Source organism: Protopterus annectens, chromosome 14.part0 (assembly GCF_019279795.1).
Source record: "Protopterus annectens isolate FY-2018-M chromosome 14.part0, PAN1.0, whole genome shotgun sequence".
NCBI classification, from domain to species: domain Eukaryota; kingdom Metazoa; phylum Chordata; order Ceratodontiformes; family Protopteridae; genus Protopterus; species Protopterus annectens.
The window spans coordinates 710699139-710716812 of NC_056748.1; the positions used below are offsets into that span (position 1 = coordinate 710699139).

The 17674-nt window shown below is 44.0% G+C and overlaps 1 protein-coding gene across 4 annotated transcripts in view; it reads left to right on the plus strand.

Annotated features, from left to right (window-relative positions):
- Nucleotides 1–17674, plus strand: part of PER3 (period circadian regulator 3) — a 508287-nt gene that overhangs the window by 79245 nt on the left and 411368 nt on the right. For 3 of the 4 annotated variants that reach the window (XM_044056446.1, XM_044056444.1, XM_044056447.1), the window contains 2 exons: nucleotides 8332–8544; nucleotides 8674–8922. In XM_044056446.1, coding sequence (XP_043912381.1) covers nucleotides 8332–8544; nucleotides 8674–8922 — 462 coding nt within the window. The remainder of the gene's footprint in view (nucleotides 1–8331; nucleotides 8545–8673; nucleotides 8923–17674) is intronic. The other variant, XM_044056445.1, reaches the window with a different exon arrangement.

Genomic DNA, 17674 nt, shown 5'->3' on the forward strand with positions numbered 1-17674 from the left:
CCATCTGCGACCTCGGCACCAACTAGTGTGCCCCATACCGCATCGGTACCGAGGAGCTCCTCTGTTCAGACTCCATTACCGGCACTGACTGTCCGGTTGATGCAGACTGTTGCGTCAATGGATGTTTCGACGCCCATTACTTTTTTGACTCCCAACAACTTACCTGGCACCGACTTCCCTCTCGGTACCGACCATTCAGTTTTCGTCACCAATGTTTTTGGCTCGGGACTTGGAGCCAACAACCACTTCGGTACCGACCTCATTGTCAGTGCAGACCATGCCTTCGGCACTGATGATTTCCTCGGTGCAGACACCAGTAGTTCAGTCCATTACAGCTCCATTGTTCTCAGTGCAGACCTCCTCCGTGGTGGGCACCGAGCTTGCTCCGTCCTTCGATAGACCTGACTCTCCCTCAGCCAAGTCGTGAAATCCACTAGAAGCCTTTCTGAACATGATGTGTTGCGTCTTGTGAATCAAGTGCTTTTGGCCACAGGTATCCCGCCCCCCAGGACCTGTCCTTCCTCGGGAGGTGATCTCCCATTACCAAAGACCCCTACTTATTCTCCACCTTCATTGCCTTTGAAGCCACTTGATATAGCACAGTCTTCCCCCACTACGGTTCCCTTTATGGACCTCACTAAGGAGCCGCAGTTGCCTTTGTGGCAGGAGAGTCTTGCCACGGCCCAGGATGTTAACTGTGGGGTACATACTTTGGCGTTTCACAGTCATCCAGGGACTCCGGGTCGGCAGGCTGAGCCACTTAGGCAAGGGGTGACCTCTGTCCTGGGCCCCCACCCGTCTTCAGGTGGACCGACCTTCCAGCTAATGGAGGAGGCTCTGGCGTCGGTTGGCGATCCTGTGCTATCACTCTCCCTGCCCCCCTCTGGACCGCAATGTACACAAGCCGCTCCTAGCTGACACTGGGCGCAAGGGCCTCAGGACATACTCCCACAGGAGACCCCTTTTGCGCCGTCTTCCCCAGCTTCTCCCTCTGAGGAAGATCATCAAAAGAGCTTGTGCAAGAAGAAGCACATGGACTCCACAGAGGAGTCCCTTACTGAAGACACAGACTTTGATGATGGGGAAGGGTCCCCTCGATCACCCTCTGAGGTATCCTTTGGTGATATCCTTGAAATCCTTAAACAGAGAGGTGACTGGCAGCCCTCTAACCCGACCTCTGAAGAGTCTGTTCCTGTAGGCCTTTCGTGCCCGGCCCCTTACCTCCTGGGTTATTCCACCTGCCGACGAACTTGTCCGGTTCGTTGTGCAGCTTGCGGGGAAGGCTCCTGACACCATTGAGGCCATTCCCTGGAGGCCAGATAAAATTTTGTCCCCTCCTGCTAGTGATCCCCATTGGTCCAAAGGTCTTCTTGCAGATGCTTTGGTGGTGGCGGCCGCAACTATAAAGGACCTGGTGGAAGAAGAAAGCCAGACTGTCCTTCTGCCCAACAGAGACCCGGTCTCTGGACAGACTAGGGAAGCGTACTTTTGCATCAGCAACCTTTTCAGTCAGGTCCCTGAACTATATGGCACATTTTACTAGGCTTCAGAGAGACTTAATTTCTGAGCCCTCTGAAACTTTGGTTGGAGCTGTGTCTGATAAGGTCTGTGACAAAGTGGCCTCTCAGCTAGCCACCATCGAATCGATCTACAACTCCTCCATGCGCCTGATATCTCGCGCATCAGAAGGAGCAGCTAGAACAGCGGGTTCAGGCATTGTTCTGAGATGACATGCCTGGATGCGCTTGTGTAATTTCACGGAACCCTTCAAGGCTTCCTTTCTCAACACTACCATCGAAGCCTTGTCATTCGGACCCAAGGTTAAAAGCACACTGGCCAGATGTGAACAGGACGGTAAGACCCTTTCTGCTGTGGGTGTCCGTTATTCTTCTCCTCAACGGGCTTTCTCCGGAAACTAGAAGAATGGGAAGATATGGCACAAAAAGTCTCAAGGTTCTTTCCGTGACACACAGGCCGAGTTTTCCCCTAGAGGCAGAGGGGGAAACGTGCAGGGAAGACTCCCCTTTCGGGGCAGAGGGGGGTCCACATAACCAGGGTTCCAGGGATTTTTTCCCCTGGCCCAATCCTACCAGTTCTCCTGAAGAGCGGCCCAACTGCTGTCCTTTGGAAGTGGTTGGGGGTAGTTTCTCTTTGCACCCTTCTGCCTGGCTAGCCATTACCACCGATTGTTTGGTACAAAGGATAATAACCAGAGGTTATCATATCCCCTTCGACCTTTGTCCCGCTCCCCTAACAAGCTTACCCGACGTTCCACCCAGTCAAAGGGAAGAAGCACCGTTGGAGATTTCAAAGCTGCTAAGAAAAAGAGTCATCCAAATAGTCCCTCCAGACCAGATAGGATCTGGATTTTACTCAAGGCTATTTTTGGTGCCAAAGAAAACTGAGGACTGGAGACCAATTTTGGACCTCAGTGTATTGAACAAGTTTGCAAATGTACAGCAATTGCGGATGGTCACAACACAGTCTATCCTTCTGCTTTTGGAAAAAGACGATTGGATGTGCTCGATGGATCTTCAAGATGCATACTACCACATAAAGTGGACAGACCATCAAGAAGATTCCTTCGCTTCCGTGCTGGTGCCAGTCATTACCAGTTCAGAGAACTGCCCTTCGGACTCTCTACAGCCCCCAGAGTGTTCACAAAGTGCATGGCAGTCGTCACAGCTCACTTGCGACTATAAGGATTCCAGGTGTTTCCATACCTAGACGACTGGCTCATCTCCGCCCCCACCAGACATCTATTGGAAGAAGCCCTGGCATACTCTCTCCTCACTGCAGAAAGGCTAGGCATAACCATAAACTGGCAAAAATCCAATCTCACCCCATCTCAGTCCACAGAATTCATAGGGGTCATCTTGAATACAAAGAATTGCAGAGCATCCTTTCCAGAGCACAGAATTCTAAGGATAAAGCAGCAACTGATTCCAATCCTTTCAAGGGAGAAATCCACAGCTCATTCTGTTCTCCAGTTGTTGGGTTCCATGGCATCCTCCATTATGAATGTCCCCCTGGCCAGCTTTCACATGAGGCGTCTATAATGGCTACAGCTCCCCCAATTGTATCCCTTTCAGTACCCTCTTTCAGCCAAGATTCGGTAACTCACAGGTGCAAACAAGATTTAAATTGGTGAATGGTGCACAATCCATCACAGTGGTCTTGCCCCTTCTCCCCCCAACAGCCCAAGGCTACAGTGACCACGGACGCCTCCCTGATGGAGTGGGGGGGCTATTTCAGGGACAGACAGTCCAAGGTACTTGGTCCGAAATGGAGGCCCATCTGCATGTAAATGTTCTAGAGCTGAGGGCGGTGCTTCTGGCATTGCAAGCATTCCATCCCCTGCTGCTGTCTGGGACTATTGAGCTACAGCCAGACAACATGGCGGTGGTCTGGTACATCAACAAACAGGGTGGAACCAAATCTTACCCACTCTGTTGAGAGGCCATGAGGATATGGCAATGGACGATGGCTACCAACCGCTTTCTTCTAGCAACTCACATTTCCGGGAGTTCCAACGTAATGGCAGACAGACTCAGCAGGTGTATTCTACAACCTCACGAGTGGTCCCTGAATCCCTTGATAGCGGCTGAGATTTTCAACCGCTGGGGTCTTCCTTGCTGTGACCTCTTTGTGTCCCCAACCAACTACAAATGCAGCAACTATTTCGCCCTGATTCCCCCTCCGGGACAGTCACCCAGGGACACTCTAGTCCACAATTGGCCCTCGGGTCTGCTTTATGAATTTCCACCTCTCCCCCTCATTCCCCAGTTTCTGAAGAAAGCCCACCGGTTGAAGAGTAAAGTAATCCTCATAGCACCATATTGGCCTCGTCAGATTTAGTTTCCCTTCCTTTGGCCTCACCTGCTAGATCAACAGTGGATTCTCCATCCAACCCCGGGATTGATCTCCCATCCGCAGAATCTGATTCACCCCAACTTGAACAGCCTGAAGCTCATAGCTTGGCTCCTCCAATTCCTTTGATTGTCAGGCTGAATGATCTTTCTTTGCCAGTACGTGACATTCTTATTGCATCTCATAAGTCTTCCAACAGAATTACATATCTTAGTAACTGGAAAAGATTTTCTATTTGGCTGAAAGAAAAACGGTAGATCTTTTTTCAGCACCAGTGTCGATAGTACTGGAATATCTGTCTACCCTATTTCAGTCTAGTCTATCTGCCTCTACCATTAGAGTTCATTTGGCTGCAATATCTAATTTTCATGATGGTGTCCAAGACTCTTCTCTTATGTCGCACAAGTTATGCAAGACTTTCATAAAAGGCGTGAATCATCTAAAACCCCCTTTTAGAGAACCTACTCAAACATGGGACCTGTCATTAGTCCTACAAGCTTTGACAATGCCACCTTTCGAACCAACTTCCTGCGACCTCAAAAACTTGTCATGGAAAACCTTGTTTTTGGTTGCCATTATTCTGCCAGACGTATCTCTGAGCTTCAAGCCTTATACATCAAGAGACCATATTTGATTTTTCATAGAGATAGTGTCATTGAGAACTAATCCTTCCTTTCTGCCAAAAGTGATCTCTGAAATGTCCATTAATCAAACCATTGAAGTGCCAGTTTTCTTCCCCAATCATTCAAACAGAGGAGAGTATTGCCTTCATACCCTAGATATTCATAGGCAAATTTGCTTCTACTTCAATAGGACTAAGGCTTCTTGTAAATCAGACCAGTTATTTTTGGCCTATTCTGCACCTAGATTAGGATGTGCTGTTGCTAAGGTCACATTGGCTAAATAGTTAAAGGACTGCCTACTTTCATTTATAGAAAAAGTAATATTCCATTACCTACTACCATAAAGGCTCATTCTACAAGGTGTGTGGCAACTTCTGCTGCCTTCCATGCCAGAGCCTCTTTACATGACATTTGTGCAGCTGCAACTTGGGCTACTCCTCATACCTTCATCAATCATTACAAATTGGATTTGTCCTCCAGGGGAAGAGCATCTTTTGGTTCTATGTCCTTCCATGAGAGCCTCCCAGGAATAAAGGTAGCTGGGGACTCTCTCCCACATGTAAGGAATGAACGAGGATTAACTATGTCTGATAAAGAAGTCGTCTTACCATAACATTCCATCTGTATTGTTGATCCTCATTCAGTCATTATGACCCAACCTCCTTCCCCCTCCTGTGTCTTCTAGTGGATCTCACCATCCTGTTCTGTTGGGTCATTTGACTAGAGGTAGCCTCTGCATTCTTTTGACTTGCAAACTCAATCTGAGGTAACAGAGAGAGGGGAATTCTGGGTAAGAGTTTTTAGCTCGAGAGTTTGTAGTTTGTGCAAGCTTGGAAGATGGCTGGGTCGGTTCCGAGGTCGGAACCGACTACCCACACGTAATGACTGAACAAGGATCAACAATACAGATGGAACGTTATGGTAAGACATAACTTCTTTTTCCTTACATCGGTAAATGCAGGACCGTTAGACTTGGTGAATAAGTGCTGGCTCTCTGGATTTGGGAGCTTTCTAGTAGAATGTCTGTCCGTACATACATCTGTGTATTATTTATATATATATATATATATATATATATATATATATAAATATATATATATATATATATATATATATATATATATATATATATATATATATATATATATATATATACACACACACACACATACATACATATACATATATATATATATATATATATATATATATATATATATATATATATATACACACACACACATACATATATATATATATATATATATATATATATATATATAAGTAGTGGATATAAAAAGTGTACACCCCTGTTAAAATGCCAGGTTTTTGTGATATCAAAAAATGAGACCACAATAAATAATTTCAAAACTTTTCCCACCTTTTAATGTGACCTATAACCTGTACACTTCAACTGAAAAACAAACAAATATGTTGGGGGGAAAAATATAAAAAATAAACTTACAATAAGCTGGTTGCACAAGTGTGCACACCATTAAACTAATACTTTGTTGACTCACCTTTTGATTTAATTGCAGCATTCACTCTTCATGGGTACACACATGCCATCAATTAGACACTCTGATTAACCCCAAATAAAGTTCAGCTGTTCTAGTAGGATTTTCCTGACATTTACTCAGTTGCCTGCTACAGCAAAAGCCATGGTTTGCAGAGCTTACAAAGCTTCAAAGGGATCTCATTGTTGAAAGGTATGAGTCAGGAGAAGGGTACAAAAAAATTTCCACAGGATTGGGTATATCATTGAACACATTGAAGACATTCATGAAAAGGTGGAGAAAATATGGGACAAAAATGTTGCAAAAAACTAGACGTCTCTCCAAAATTGATGACAAGATGAAATCTGGTCAAGGAGGCTGCCAAGAGACCTACAGCAACACAGAAGGGGCTGCCAAGAGACCTACAGCAACACAGAAGGAGCTGCAGCAATTTCTGGCAAGTACTGGTTGTGTACTACATGTGTGTACTACATGTGAAAACAATCTCCCATATTCTGAGCTGTGGGGTCGGGTTGCAAGACGGAAGCCTTTTCTTACACAGGAAAAACATCCAGGCACGGCTAAAATTTGTAAAACAATACATAGTCTCCAAAAAGCATGTGGGAAAGTGTGTTATGGTCTGATGAGACCAAGGTTGAACTTTTTGGCCACAATTTTAAAAGGTATGTTTGGCGCAAAAACACTTTGCATCACCAAAAGAACACCATTCCCACAGTGAAGCATGGTTGTGACATTGTCATGCTTTGGGATTGCTTTTCTTCAGCTGGAACTGGGGCTTTATTCAAGGGTGAGGGAATTATGAACAGTTCCAAATACCAGTCACTTTTGGCCCAAAACCTTTAGGCATCTGCTAGAAAGATGAAGAGGAATTTCACCTTTCAACACGACAGTGACTCCAAGCATACATCCAAATCAATAAACGGATGGCTTCACCAGAAGAAAATTCAAGTTTTGGAATGGCCCTGCCAGAGCCCGACCCTAAATACAATCTGTGGGGTGACCTGAAAAGGACTGTGCACAAAAGATGCCCTTGCAATCTGACAGGTTTGGAGCGCTTTTGCAAGGAAGAGTAGGCAAATATTGCCAAATCAAGATGTGCCATGCTGGCAGACTCCTACCCAAGAAGATTGAATGCTGTAAATAAGTCAAAAGGTGCTTCAACAAAGTATTAGTTTAAGGGTATGCACACTTTTATGCAACCAGATTATTGTATGTTTTTTATTTTTTATATTTTTTCCCCTAACTAATGTTTTTTTTTTTTTTCAATTGAATTGTACAGGTTATAGGTCACATTAAAGGTGGGAAAAGTTTTGAAATGATGTGTTCTGGTCTCATTTTTTATATCAGAAAACCTAGAATTTCAACAGGAGTGTGTAAACCTTTTATATCCACTGTACGTGTGTGTATAATATTGTGAAGGTGACATGGCTTACACTTCTTTGTAGCTGTAATTCATACTGACAGTCATGGTGAAGAATTTAACCTCCTGTTTTACCTGAGGACAGACAGCTGCTGTTGTACAAGTCATACCAGAGGTTTTGACATCTACTTGTATCCCATTCATTTTAGGAGTGCACTACCGTAATGGTCTTACTGCTGGAATTTCACTGTTGCGTTAAATTCTACTGCACATTTGTTCTTAAAAGGTCACTGTAGCTGTGGTGTTATTGCCCAATTCCCCAACCCAACCAGGTGATACTACTTGGATATTTCTTAGAAGAAAAAGGTTTTGCTTATCTGCTTAGTTCTTTTTTATTTGTTTATATATTCTTTATGTATTTATTTAATTTATTTTAAGGAAATGAGATTTTCAGAGACTTGCTTTTTTCTCCTTGTTTTTGTTTTAGAATGTTGCTTGAGACTGTCACAGCAGAGTTAAATGCTGCTAGCACCTTCCATAAAGTTAAGCAGTAAATTACATGTTTGAATTACTACTGTAGCAGGGTCTTGTGGCACACACCACCTTCCTTATGACATAATATGCCTGATGGTTTGTCTTCAAGAGGCAGTCGATCTTTTTCTTTAGCTGCTTTTCACACACCCTTCCCCAACAGAACACTTAAGGTCATCTGCTTTTGTTACCAGTGGTGATCTCAAAGTACATAGTTTCAGCTTGCATGTTTAGGTGGAATTTGGGACGTCCTTTGTGCTCCTGATGCTTGACAGTATACTTTCTTTCTGAGTGTATGCTGTAGAGTCTTTTTAAAATTTCGTAAGTTTTTGTTTAATTATACTTTATCTCAAATGCTGCCAGTTTTGCCTTCAGTTTAGGGCATCCCAGTATTACTTGTCTCACCAGTAGTTCTCTCTGTCTCTCTCAGTTGTTGAAGCTGAAAGCCAGATATCAGGAGACCTAGCAGAGATGCCTACAACAGCCAGATCTGAGGTTCTGACAGGGGTTCAGCCAGCAGCTGCAGCAGTGGGTGCACCACTGACTGATATAACCCTGTCTATGAAGGCGATGAGTGTGGTGTCCACGACCAGCCAGTGTAGTTTCAGCAGCACAATTGTTCATGTTCCACATCCAGAATCAGGTACTTTGGTCCTCTGAAGTAGCACCAGTGTATTCTGACTTTATTTTGTTTTGTTTTTGAGAGACATTTTCAGAAGGACCACAGTTTGTTTATTTGGAAGTTTGTACTCAGCTTTATTTCTAATTACAGAAGTGACAGCCACCGAGGACCCTGCTGTGGGAATTGAACAGGGTGAGCCTCGGCCTGCTAACCCACTGGCTACAGCAGTGACATCTGAAGAGTTCAAGAAAGTGGGCTTGACGAAGGAAGTGTTGTCTGCCCACACTCAGAAGGAGGAGCAGAACTATGTGGATCAGTTTCGTCAGAAAATCCTGCAGTCGTGTTACGGCTGTCGTATGCGAAATGGTGGTGAAAACAGAACTGTCTTGCGAGAACAAGGTAACCTTTTTTTTTTTTTGTAGCACTGAGAGGCTAATAGAACTTGTAAGCAGATCTGAAAAAAATTACATTGTTATAACTGAGCTGAATAAGAACTCCATTGACATTTTAGTTGAAGTTTGTGTTGAAAGTTGGAAGTAGGACAGTGTTGAGCTGATATGCTATGTTAACTGAAGGCACGATGCTTTAAAACAAAGCTGGATGAATTAGTGCTATATGCATTTCCCACAATTGGAAAGCTTTTGTTTTTTAGATCATGCAGTTTTTTCCTTTGCGGCTGGTCTGAATGCAGTCACAGCTTATCACTTTTGTTGTATTGGATGATGTTCTTCGTCTCACATTGCTGCAGTCATAACCTGTGGGTAGTCCGCTGTCCTCGGTCGGCCCGAATACCAAAGTGTTAGGCTGGTGCCGGCCATGGGCGCTCAGAACTGACATCAGTACGCAGTAGTACTTAAGCGCATGACCGACGCCATATCCTCAGTCTTTCTTGCCGCATGGTCCGAAGCAGAAGCAGCGTTTGCGAGTGCCGTTCAGCGTCCTGAAATTTTCGTTTTTCGAGTTTCAGACCGAAGACCAAGTTGGGCTAAGTACCCCGTTGGGGAATATTTTTGTCTTTTCTTGCCTCAGTTAATCCGGATGTCAGAAAAATTTAATAATTGTATTTCTTGTGGGAAACAGATACCTCATAGGGACTATCACTCTCTCTGTATTCCTTGCTTGGGGCCTGAGCACGACATAGTCGGGTGTCGCTTTTGCGCTAGATTTAATAAGCGCACCATTAAACGCAGATTAGATTGTGCTAGGCTTGTTTTCGGTAAGCGGTGTAACTACAACATGCCGTCGGATCCTCCGACGCCCGCTACCGCAAAGAAGCGAAAAGATAAATCGTTCAAGTCTAAACAGGATGAGTCGTCCGTTGCGGACGCCGGTTCTATGGAAACTACGGTTGAATCTGTGGATCCAGCCGAGGTCTCGGCTGAATCACAGGGGGAACCTTTAATTTTACAGGAATTGGCTTCTCAGGAGTTAGGTCAGGCCGAGGGGGCTTCTCAAGTTTCTGTAGTTCCATCTTTGCAAAAGGTTATTAGGCCTTCTACTTCTGTCACTAAGGGCCCTGCTAAAGCTAGACCTGGTCTTTCTGGTACAGGCATCAGCCCTAGTTCTTCGGGCTCTGTGCCTAAAAAACATATGTTGAAAATGGCAGAGGATTTGATTACTTTAATCAGGGGTTCTATGCCCCCTCCAGACAAGAGGCCTAGGGTGGAGACAGATGTGGAGGGATTGGAGCATTCCTCAGATTACTCTGAGTCTTCAGCTGAGGACATTCAGGATTTTCCTCCCTATTCTGATTCGGATGCAGAGGATTCCTGTCCTTCTGCTTCTCCTCCAGAGGATTTTTCCTTTTCTGAAACCCTGCACTCCATGAGGGAGCATTTCAAGTGGGAAGGTCAGGATTTTTCAGATTCTCGTAAGAGGCTTAGGGAATTTTTGTTTTTGCCACAACATAGACCTTTGGCTATTCCCCCTGTTTTAGATGTTGTTCAGGATGTTTTTTCTGAAGCTTCCCTTAATCCTGATTCTTTACCCCCTGCCCCTGTCAAGCCAGACAGGTATTACAGAGTTCCAGAGGCTCATAAATATTTGTATAAGAGTCCTAGAGCTGACCCGGAAACTATTAGTCAAGGGCCTAAGGGTGTCAGGGCTTCTGTAGTTAAGAATCCAGTACCTCTGGATAAAGATTCTAGGGCTTTGGATAGGTAGGGTAAAAAAGTGTATAGCTCCTCCACGCTAGCTATGAGGGCTTTAAACTGCCAGTTTCATATGCTGAAGTATCAGAACTTTCTGTTAGGTCAGTTGAAATCTAAGGTAGATGCTTTAGCTGAGGGTATAGAGTGTAAGGAATTGCAGGACTTAGTTCATGCCTCAGATCAGGTCGGTAAGCATTCCTTGCAGTGTGGCTTCGATGCTCTTCAGGCTAATTCCAGGGTGGCTGCCACTGGTTCAGTTATTCGTAGGCATGCCTGGCTTAAGGATCAGAATTTGTCAGAGCATGTTAAGGCTCGAATTTTGGATGCTCCTCTTCAATCTGAAGTTCTTTTTGGTTCTCCTGTGGAGTCAGTTTTGAAAAAAATGGAAGACAAAGCTAAGTCCATGCAGACGGTTAAGGAATTTTTACAAGTGCAGCCCCCTAAGTTTAGCAGGAATTGGCCTGCAAAAGGATTGTCTTACCCTTCTTCCGATTTTCAGTCTAAGGGCAGGTCTAGACGTGGTAGGGGCAGAGCTCATGCTCAGGGTTCTTTCAGACCTAGGACTTGGAGTTCTCCTGCACAATCTTCTGGTGAGGGCAGGGGTCAGCCTTTTCGTAAACAGACCCAATGACCTGTATCTCCAGCTGCCAGACTCTTCCTGTCTGGCAGCTCCTCTAGGAGGAAAGTTGGCACTCTTCAAACAAAATTGGCTTTTGGTCACCCAGGACAAATGGGTGTTGGACATTATAAATCAAGGCTACAAGTTTTATTTTCACACCTTGCCTCCCTTCAAAGGCATGCCAGATGTACCTCCTCAGCAAAGGCTGGAGGCTCGCAAACAGATTTCTTTACTTTTACAAATGGGGGGCGATCCAGGTGGTACCTCCGTCAGAAGTAGGCCTAGGGTTTTATTCTCGCCCATTCCTTGTGCCAAAGAAAGGAAACACGTGGAGGCCAATTCTGGATTTGTCCATTCTCAATACATACCTAGACATTCCAAAGTTCAAGATGTTAACTTTACAGCAACTTCTGCCTCTGCTAGGCAAAGATCACTGGATGGTAACTCTGGATCTCAAAGAGGCTTATCTTCACATTCCTATCAGGCCCAGCTGCAGGAGATTCCTGCGTTTTAAGGCTGGTACTTTTCATTGTCAGTTCTCCGCATTGCCCTTTGGCTTATCTACTGCACCCAGGGTGTTCACAAAGGTCCTGGCTCCTGTGATAGCCTTCTTAAGACTGAGAGGAATACAAATTTATCCTTATCTGGACGATTGCCTGATTCTTGCTCAAGACAAAGTCAAGTTACTTCAACATCTACAGTATGTAATGGCAGTTTTAAGGTGCCTAGGGTATTCTGTGAACCAAACAAAGTCCAGTCTAGTACCCTCTCAGGACATGTGCTTTCTGGGTGTGAGACTGAATACAGCCTCTCAGATGGCCTTTTTGACCCCGGACAAACAAAGAAATCTTCACCTATACTTCCAGCAATTATCCCTAATGTCCAGGCTGACTGCAAGGACAGTCCTTCAAGCCTTGGGGTTCATGGCATCTTGCATTCTGGTACTTCCCAATGCCAAACTGCATATGAGGAAGCTACAATGGTATCTCAAAAGTGTATGGACTCAACACTGCCACGATTTGGACACTGTCATTCAGATAATACCTTGCATCCAGAAGGAATTCTTGTGGCGGGCTCAGGAATGTCACCTAAACAAGGGACTCTCTGTGACCCGACCAGAGGCGAGTCAGATCTTAACGACAGATGCCTCAGACCTGGCTTGGGGAGCACACTTCAATTTGAAATGGATTCAAGACACGTGGCCTCCCAGACTACAGCATTTGCATATCAACATGAAGGAGATGTTAGCAGTCCAATTTGCCCTGATGGCCTTCAAGGATCTACTTCAACCAGGACAGGTGTTGATTCAAACAGACAACACAACAGTCATGTGGTACATCAACAAGCAGGGGGGAACCCATTCTTACCCTCTTTGCAGACAAGCTATGATTTTGTGGGAGACTGCTCTGAGTTTGCACATCACTCTTCAAGCACAGTTTCTGCCAGGAGCACAGAACTCTTTAGCAGATGTTTTGAGCAGACAAATTGTGGATCCCCACGAGTGGAAATTGGATCCTCATGTATTCCAACAGTTGACAGTGGCTTGGGGAACTCCAGACATAGATCTGTTCGCTTCTCCACTAAATTTCCAACTGCCAAAATTTTGCACAAAGATGTTTCACCCAAAAGCTTGGAAAGTGGATGCTCTATCTTTCAGTTGGAACAACCTTCACATCTATGCTTTTCCTCCTCTGCCTCTCCTTCCCAAGGTACTCTTGAAAGTCAGACAGGACAAGCCTTGCATGATTCTAATAGCACCAGATTGGCCACGTCAGCACTGGTATCCTCTGCTGAGGAGTTTAGTACAGGAGCCTCCTTGGCCTTTGCCACCAGTTCCACACCTGTTGTCCCAGGCAAGCAATCATTTTCTCAATGTCAGGGTACAGTCCCTGCATCTGACAGCCTGGCGATTCTGTTTTAGATCCTGGGGGTCTCAGCTTCCTCAACAAGTTTTGATGTCATTTTGGAAGCCAGACGGCCTAGTACTAGAAAAGTTTATGCTGATAAATGGAGGAGATTTTTTTCTTTGGAGCACAGCAAAGAGCTTTGATGTTTCAGTGCCTAATTTGAGTTTTACACTACAGTACCTTACTGAATTATTAGACAAGGGTTTGTCTTTCTCCTCCGTGAAAGTTCATGCTGCAGCCATTTCTGCTCACTATGATTGTGACCCTCCTTTATTTTCTCACCCTTTGTTTAAACAATTTCTTAGAGGGGCAAAGAACATAAGAACCCCACGTAGAGCTCCTACTCCTTCCTGAGATCTCAATTTTGTGTTGGAAAAGCTTACTTTACCTCCTTTTGAACCAGCAGCTACGTCTGAGTTGAAGTTTTTGTCCTGGAAGACTGCCTTTTTGTTGGCCATTACATCTGCTAGGAGGGTATCTGAATTACAGGCTCTCATGGCAGTTGAACCCTTCCTGATATTTCATAAGGATAGGGTGTCCTTGCGTACTAACCCTACTTTTATCCCTAAAGTTATTTCTAATGTGGCCTTAACCAGTCTATTCATTTGCCTACTTTTTATGCTGATCCCCAAAATAAAGGGGAAAAGGTTTTGCATTCTTTGGATATTCACAGACAGTTACGCTATTATTATTTGAGCAGAACTAAAGAATTCAGACAGACTCAACAATTATTTATTTCTTTTGCTTTGGGTTCACAAGGGAAGGCTGTTTCTAAGCAAACCATTTCTAAGTGGATTGGCCATTGTATTGCTTTTTGTTATTCTCATCATGGAAAGGATGTTCCTGCTGGGATAAGACCTCATTCCACTAGGGCTACCGCCACATCTACTGCCTTTTTAAGGGGGGTAGCTACTAAGGATATTTTGGAGGCAGCTACTTGGAGTTCAGTGCACACTTTTACTAAACATTACCATCTCCCTCTTTATTCTAAGTCTAGGGCTGGGTTTGCCACTGCAGTTTTACAGGGCATGTTGGCAGCTCCTAATGCTTTTTAGTTTGCCAGCCTCCCTTTACCTTTGCTTTGGGATTCTACCCACAGGTTATGACTGCAGCAATGTGAGACGAAGAACATAGTACAGTTTTGTACCTACCATAAATGTAGATGTTCGAGGATCCACATTGCTGCAGTCCAATTTTCCCTCCCTCCTTCCCCTCTATAGTTTGGGGTTGCTGTGTTTCTGTTGGGGTTCTTATTATGTTATCTAGGTTGGTTGTTGGGTATTTCTTTTTTTGGCTATGGCCTTTCCTTTTTAGGCCTTCTGACATCTGGGGCAAGAAAGACTGAGGATATGGCGTCGGTCATGCGCTTAAGTACTACTGCGTACTGACGTCAGTTCTTAGCGCCCATGGCCGACGCCAGCCTAACACTTTGGTATTCGGGCTGACTGAGGACAGCGGACTACCCACAGGTTATGACTGCAGCAATGTGGATCCTCGAACATCTACATTTATGGTAGGTACAAAACTGTACTTTTCTTAGATGAGCTTGCTGGTTGCAGTAGACACCAACTGTTAAGTGTCTGTGTATGGAACCCCTGTTCTTTTCTGCCACTCTAGTGTTTTGGATTTTGATCTGGTGAGCAGAGTCTGTGTGCTTGCTATCAAAATGCCATCTAAGACCTGCATTATGATTGCGTTTATTGTCTCATGGAGAAACATTATGTAAAGCAAGCAGTAATCGCCAGTGGTTCAACCCACAGACCTTGTTGTGAAAGTTCCTGCTCTACCTCAGTGCTAGGAAGGTAACCGTGATTTAAAGTTCATTTAGGGATTGGCGGTAGAACCTCATGTGCAGCCCCATGTCTCTGTGCACTTTTAGCAGAGCCATTAGGAGTGTAGGCCATGGGGTAGCCCTTTTAGAGAAAAGTCGATTGTTAAAACCTCCCTTAGACCCTTGTAAGAGTTCATCATCATCTACCAAGAGTCTAAGCTTGCATATGTCCTCTGCCTTTCAGTCTGAGCTTGCTGCCAAGCATCCTGATCCTAAGGAGTAACAGCAGTACTTGAGACTGATGGCTCTTTTGTTAATGCTCCTGGTCTGTTTTTTTTTTTTTTTGGTGGGGGGGGGGCAACTCTTCAAACTCATTGCTAGTAGTTTAAGGTTTAGAGGTTAAGTAGATGCTTGGTGTGTAATGGAAAATTATATGTGTAGGAATGCAGCCTGATAGGTCTGCACTGGCATCAGGCCAGGTTCTATCACACTGTAGTAGCTGTGCTTTGAGAGATAACTAACTTCACTCCATTCAGCTCATGGTTATTGCTGTATGAGATTGTGCAGGTGAGGAGCAGAGAGCTTTTTTCTTTTTATGTTGCTGTAAGGAGTCTGAAGACCCAAAGGCCATTTTATCAGAGATGAATAAAGACTTTGAATCATTCTCACATCATAACCATGAGGCTTATGAGGCCCTTTGTAGATTGCTTCCTGTGCTGCCTCTGATCTATGTACAGCCATTCCTACACGTGCAGGGAAACTTTGGTTGAAAGCAACATCCAAGGAGAGGTGAACAAGCTGGTGTTTTTGCTGTCATGCATCTTTAAGCATGTTCTGGATTCAGAGGCCACAACTGACTGTCAACTCTTGGTGTTGTGGAACTCTAGATATCAACCTCTTTGCCATTCAGGAGAATGTAGTCTTCCACTTCTTCTCTGTGGTTAAACAGGAATGGAAAATGTGGTTTTCCTGTAACTCTTGTAGGCATTCTTGCAATTCCCATATCTTTGTATCATTCCAGAGTTCAGGGATTAAAAAAAATTTACCTTTGCCCAGTGAAGGGTATTGGGTCAGTCCTATCCAGGTGTGCACTCATTATAGGAAGGATAGTTACCTATAGCTCAGGGCTCAGCTTCTAATATAGTTACCCTTATACCCTTACAATTGCTGGCAGGTATCTCAGAGGTGATTAAGGCTTCCATGTATAACTTACCTTGTAATACTTAACTAATAAGACTTTTACATATCTCTATTTGAACTTGTATTTTTTTCCAAACAGTTGAAATGACTGTGACTCATCTCTTTAACATACAAAAGAGAGAAAAAAAGAAAAATATATACAGTTGCAAGAATATAATGTTATCGTTCCAAACAGAAGCTTCATCTTCAAACTAGTGTCTGCTTGCACTGACATTATCTGTCCTAGATCTAGGAATACCTATACCAAAAGTCATATTGCTAGTTCTTGCACCCATATGCATTACTACGTGTATACAGCATATGTTATAATTTCCACTACTGCAGGAGACTTTAGGCCGTATTGGTTGTGTCTTGCCCAAAGCACAACAACCAGCCACCTTCCAAAAGTTGTGGCTCCCACACTTTCCCTCTGACTACTGATCGCTTAGCCCTGAAGAGGAAATAAACAGCAGTCATAGGAAAATTTTCAGTACTTTCTTTAATGAAAAAGCAAGTTTCACAAGAGCAGCTGCCAGCACTTCATCACTTTTCTGGCAGATAAGACCCTTTTGGGGAATTTTCCACACACACTTTTAATGATTAAGCATATACGTATACACGCACACACATACACATACACACACGTTATTTTTTTCTTTCAGTTAATTCAAATGTTCTGGCCCTTTAAGAAACCCAGTATTTCTTCAGTTACAAAAGTTTCCTATTAGGGGATGCTATTTTCAGCTTCAACTCATTTGGGGACTTATTTTGTGAGGAAATGTACTGCTTCATATAAACTTGTTTGTTTTTAAACAAAAGTTTTGTGTGATGAAGTGTTTTATTTGGGCCAAGGAATTCTACGAGTGAAGTAGTGCTTGTGTCCAGACTAATTTTCAGACTAATTTTATTCTAAAGGGGTTTCGTATTGTGATTTACTGTGGTGCTTTTGCATTACAGTGTTTGGGGAACATTTTATGTGTGTGAAAGTGCAAATGTGTTTTTTGTGCAGACTTTTTCACAACTTAGCTTCTGGCTGATTAGTTCCAGCATTTTTGACCATATCTAAATTATCCTTCTTGGTTACACCATGGAACTTACCCTGCTTCTGCTGGTCCAACCTCCCTTATTCCTAACAAGAAGAAAAAATTACCAGAGAGCCCTTGCTGACTCTGTGGGCTCAGTCTTTGCCTTGGCCAACGGTAGATGACTCTGTAGTTGCCAGCAGTGGTTCCTCAGATCACTTACTTGCCTCTCTGGTCTCCTGTGGCATAGCCCTTGTAGTCATCATAAACAGGGGGTCAGCCATGTCCTCTTTGGCTGTTCCAGTGTCAGAGCAAGGCAAAGAAAATAAGTCTTTACTAGAGCACATAAGCATACTAGGAGATGTTGCTAGATGTGTCTGGGAAAGAAACTTCTTGATGGGGCAGATATTCTTTCTCAGAGTTGGTCACTGATGATTACTGCAAAGAAAAAAAAAGGTTAGGTAGTGTTCATCACAAGACATGGCATCTCTCTGTCTCTCTCT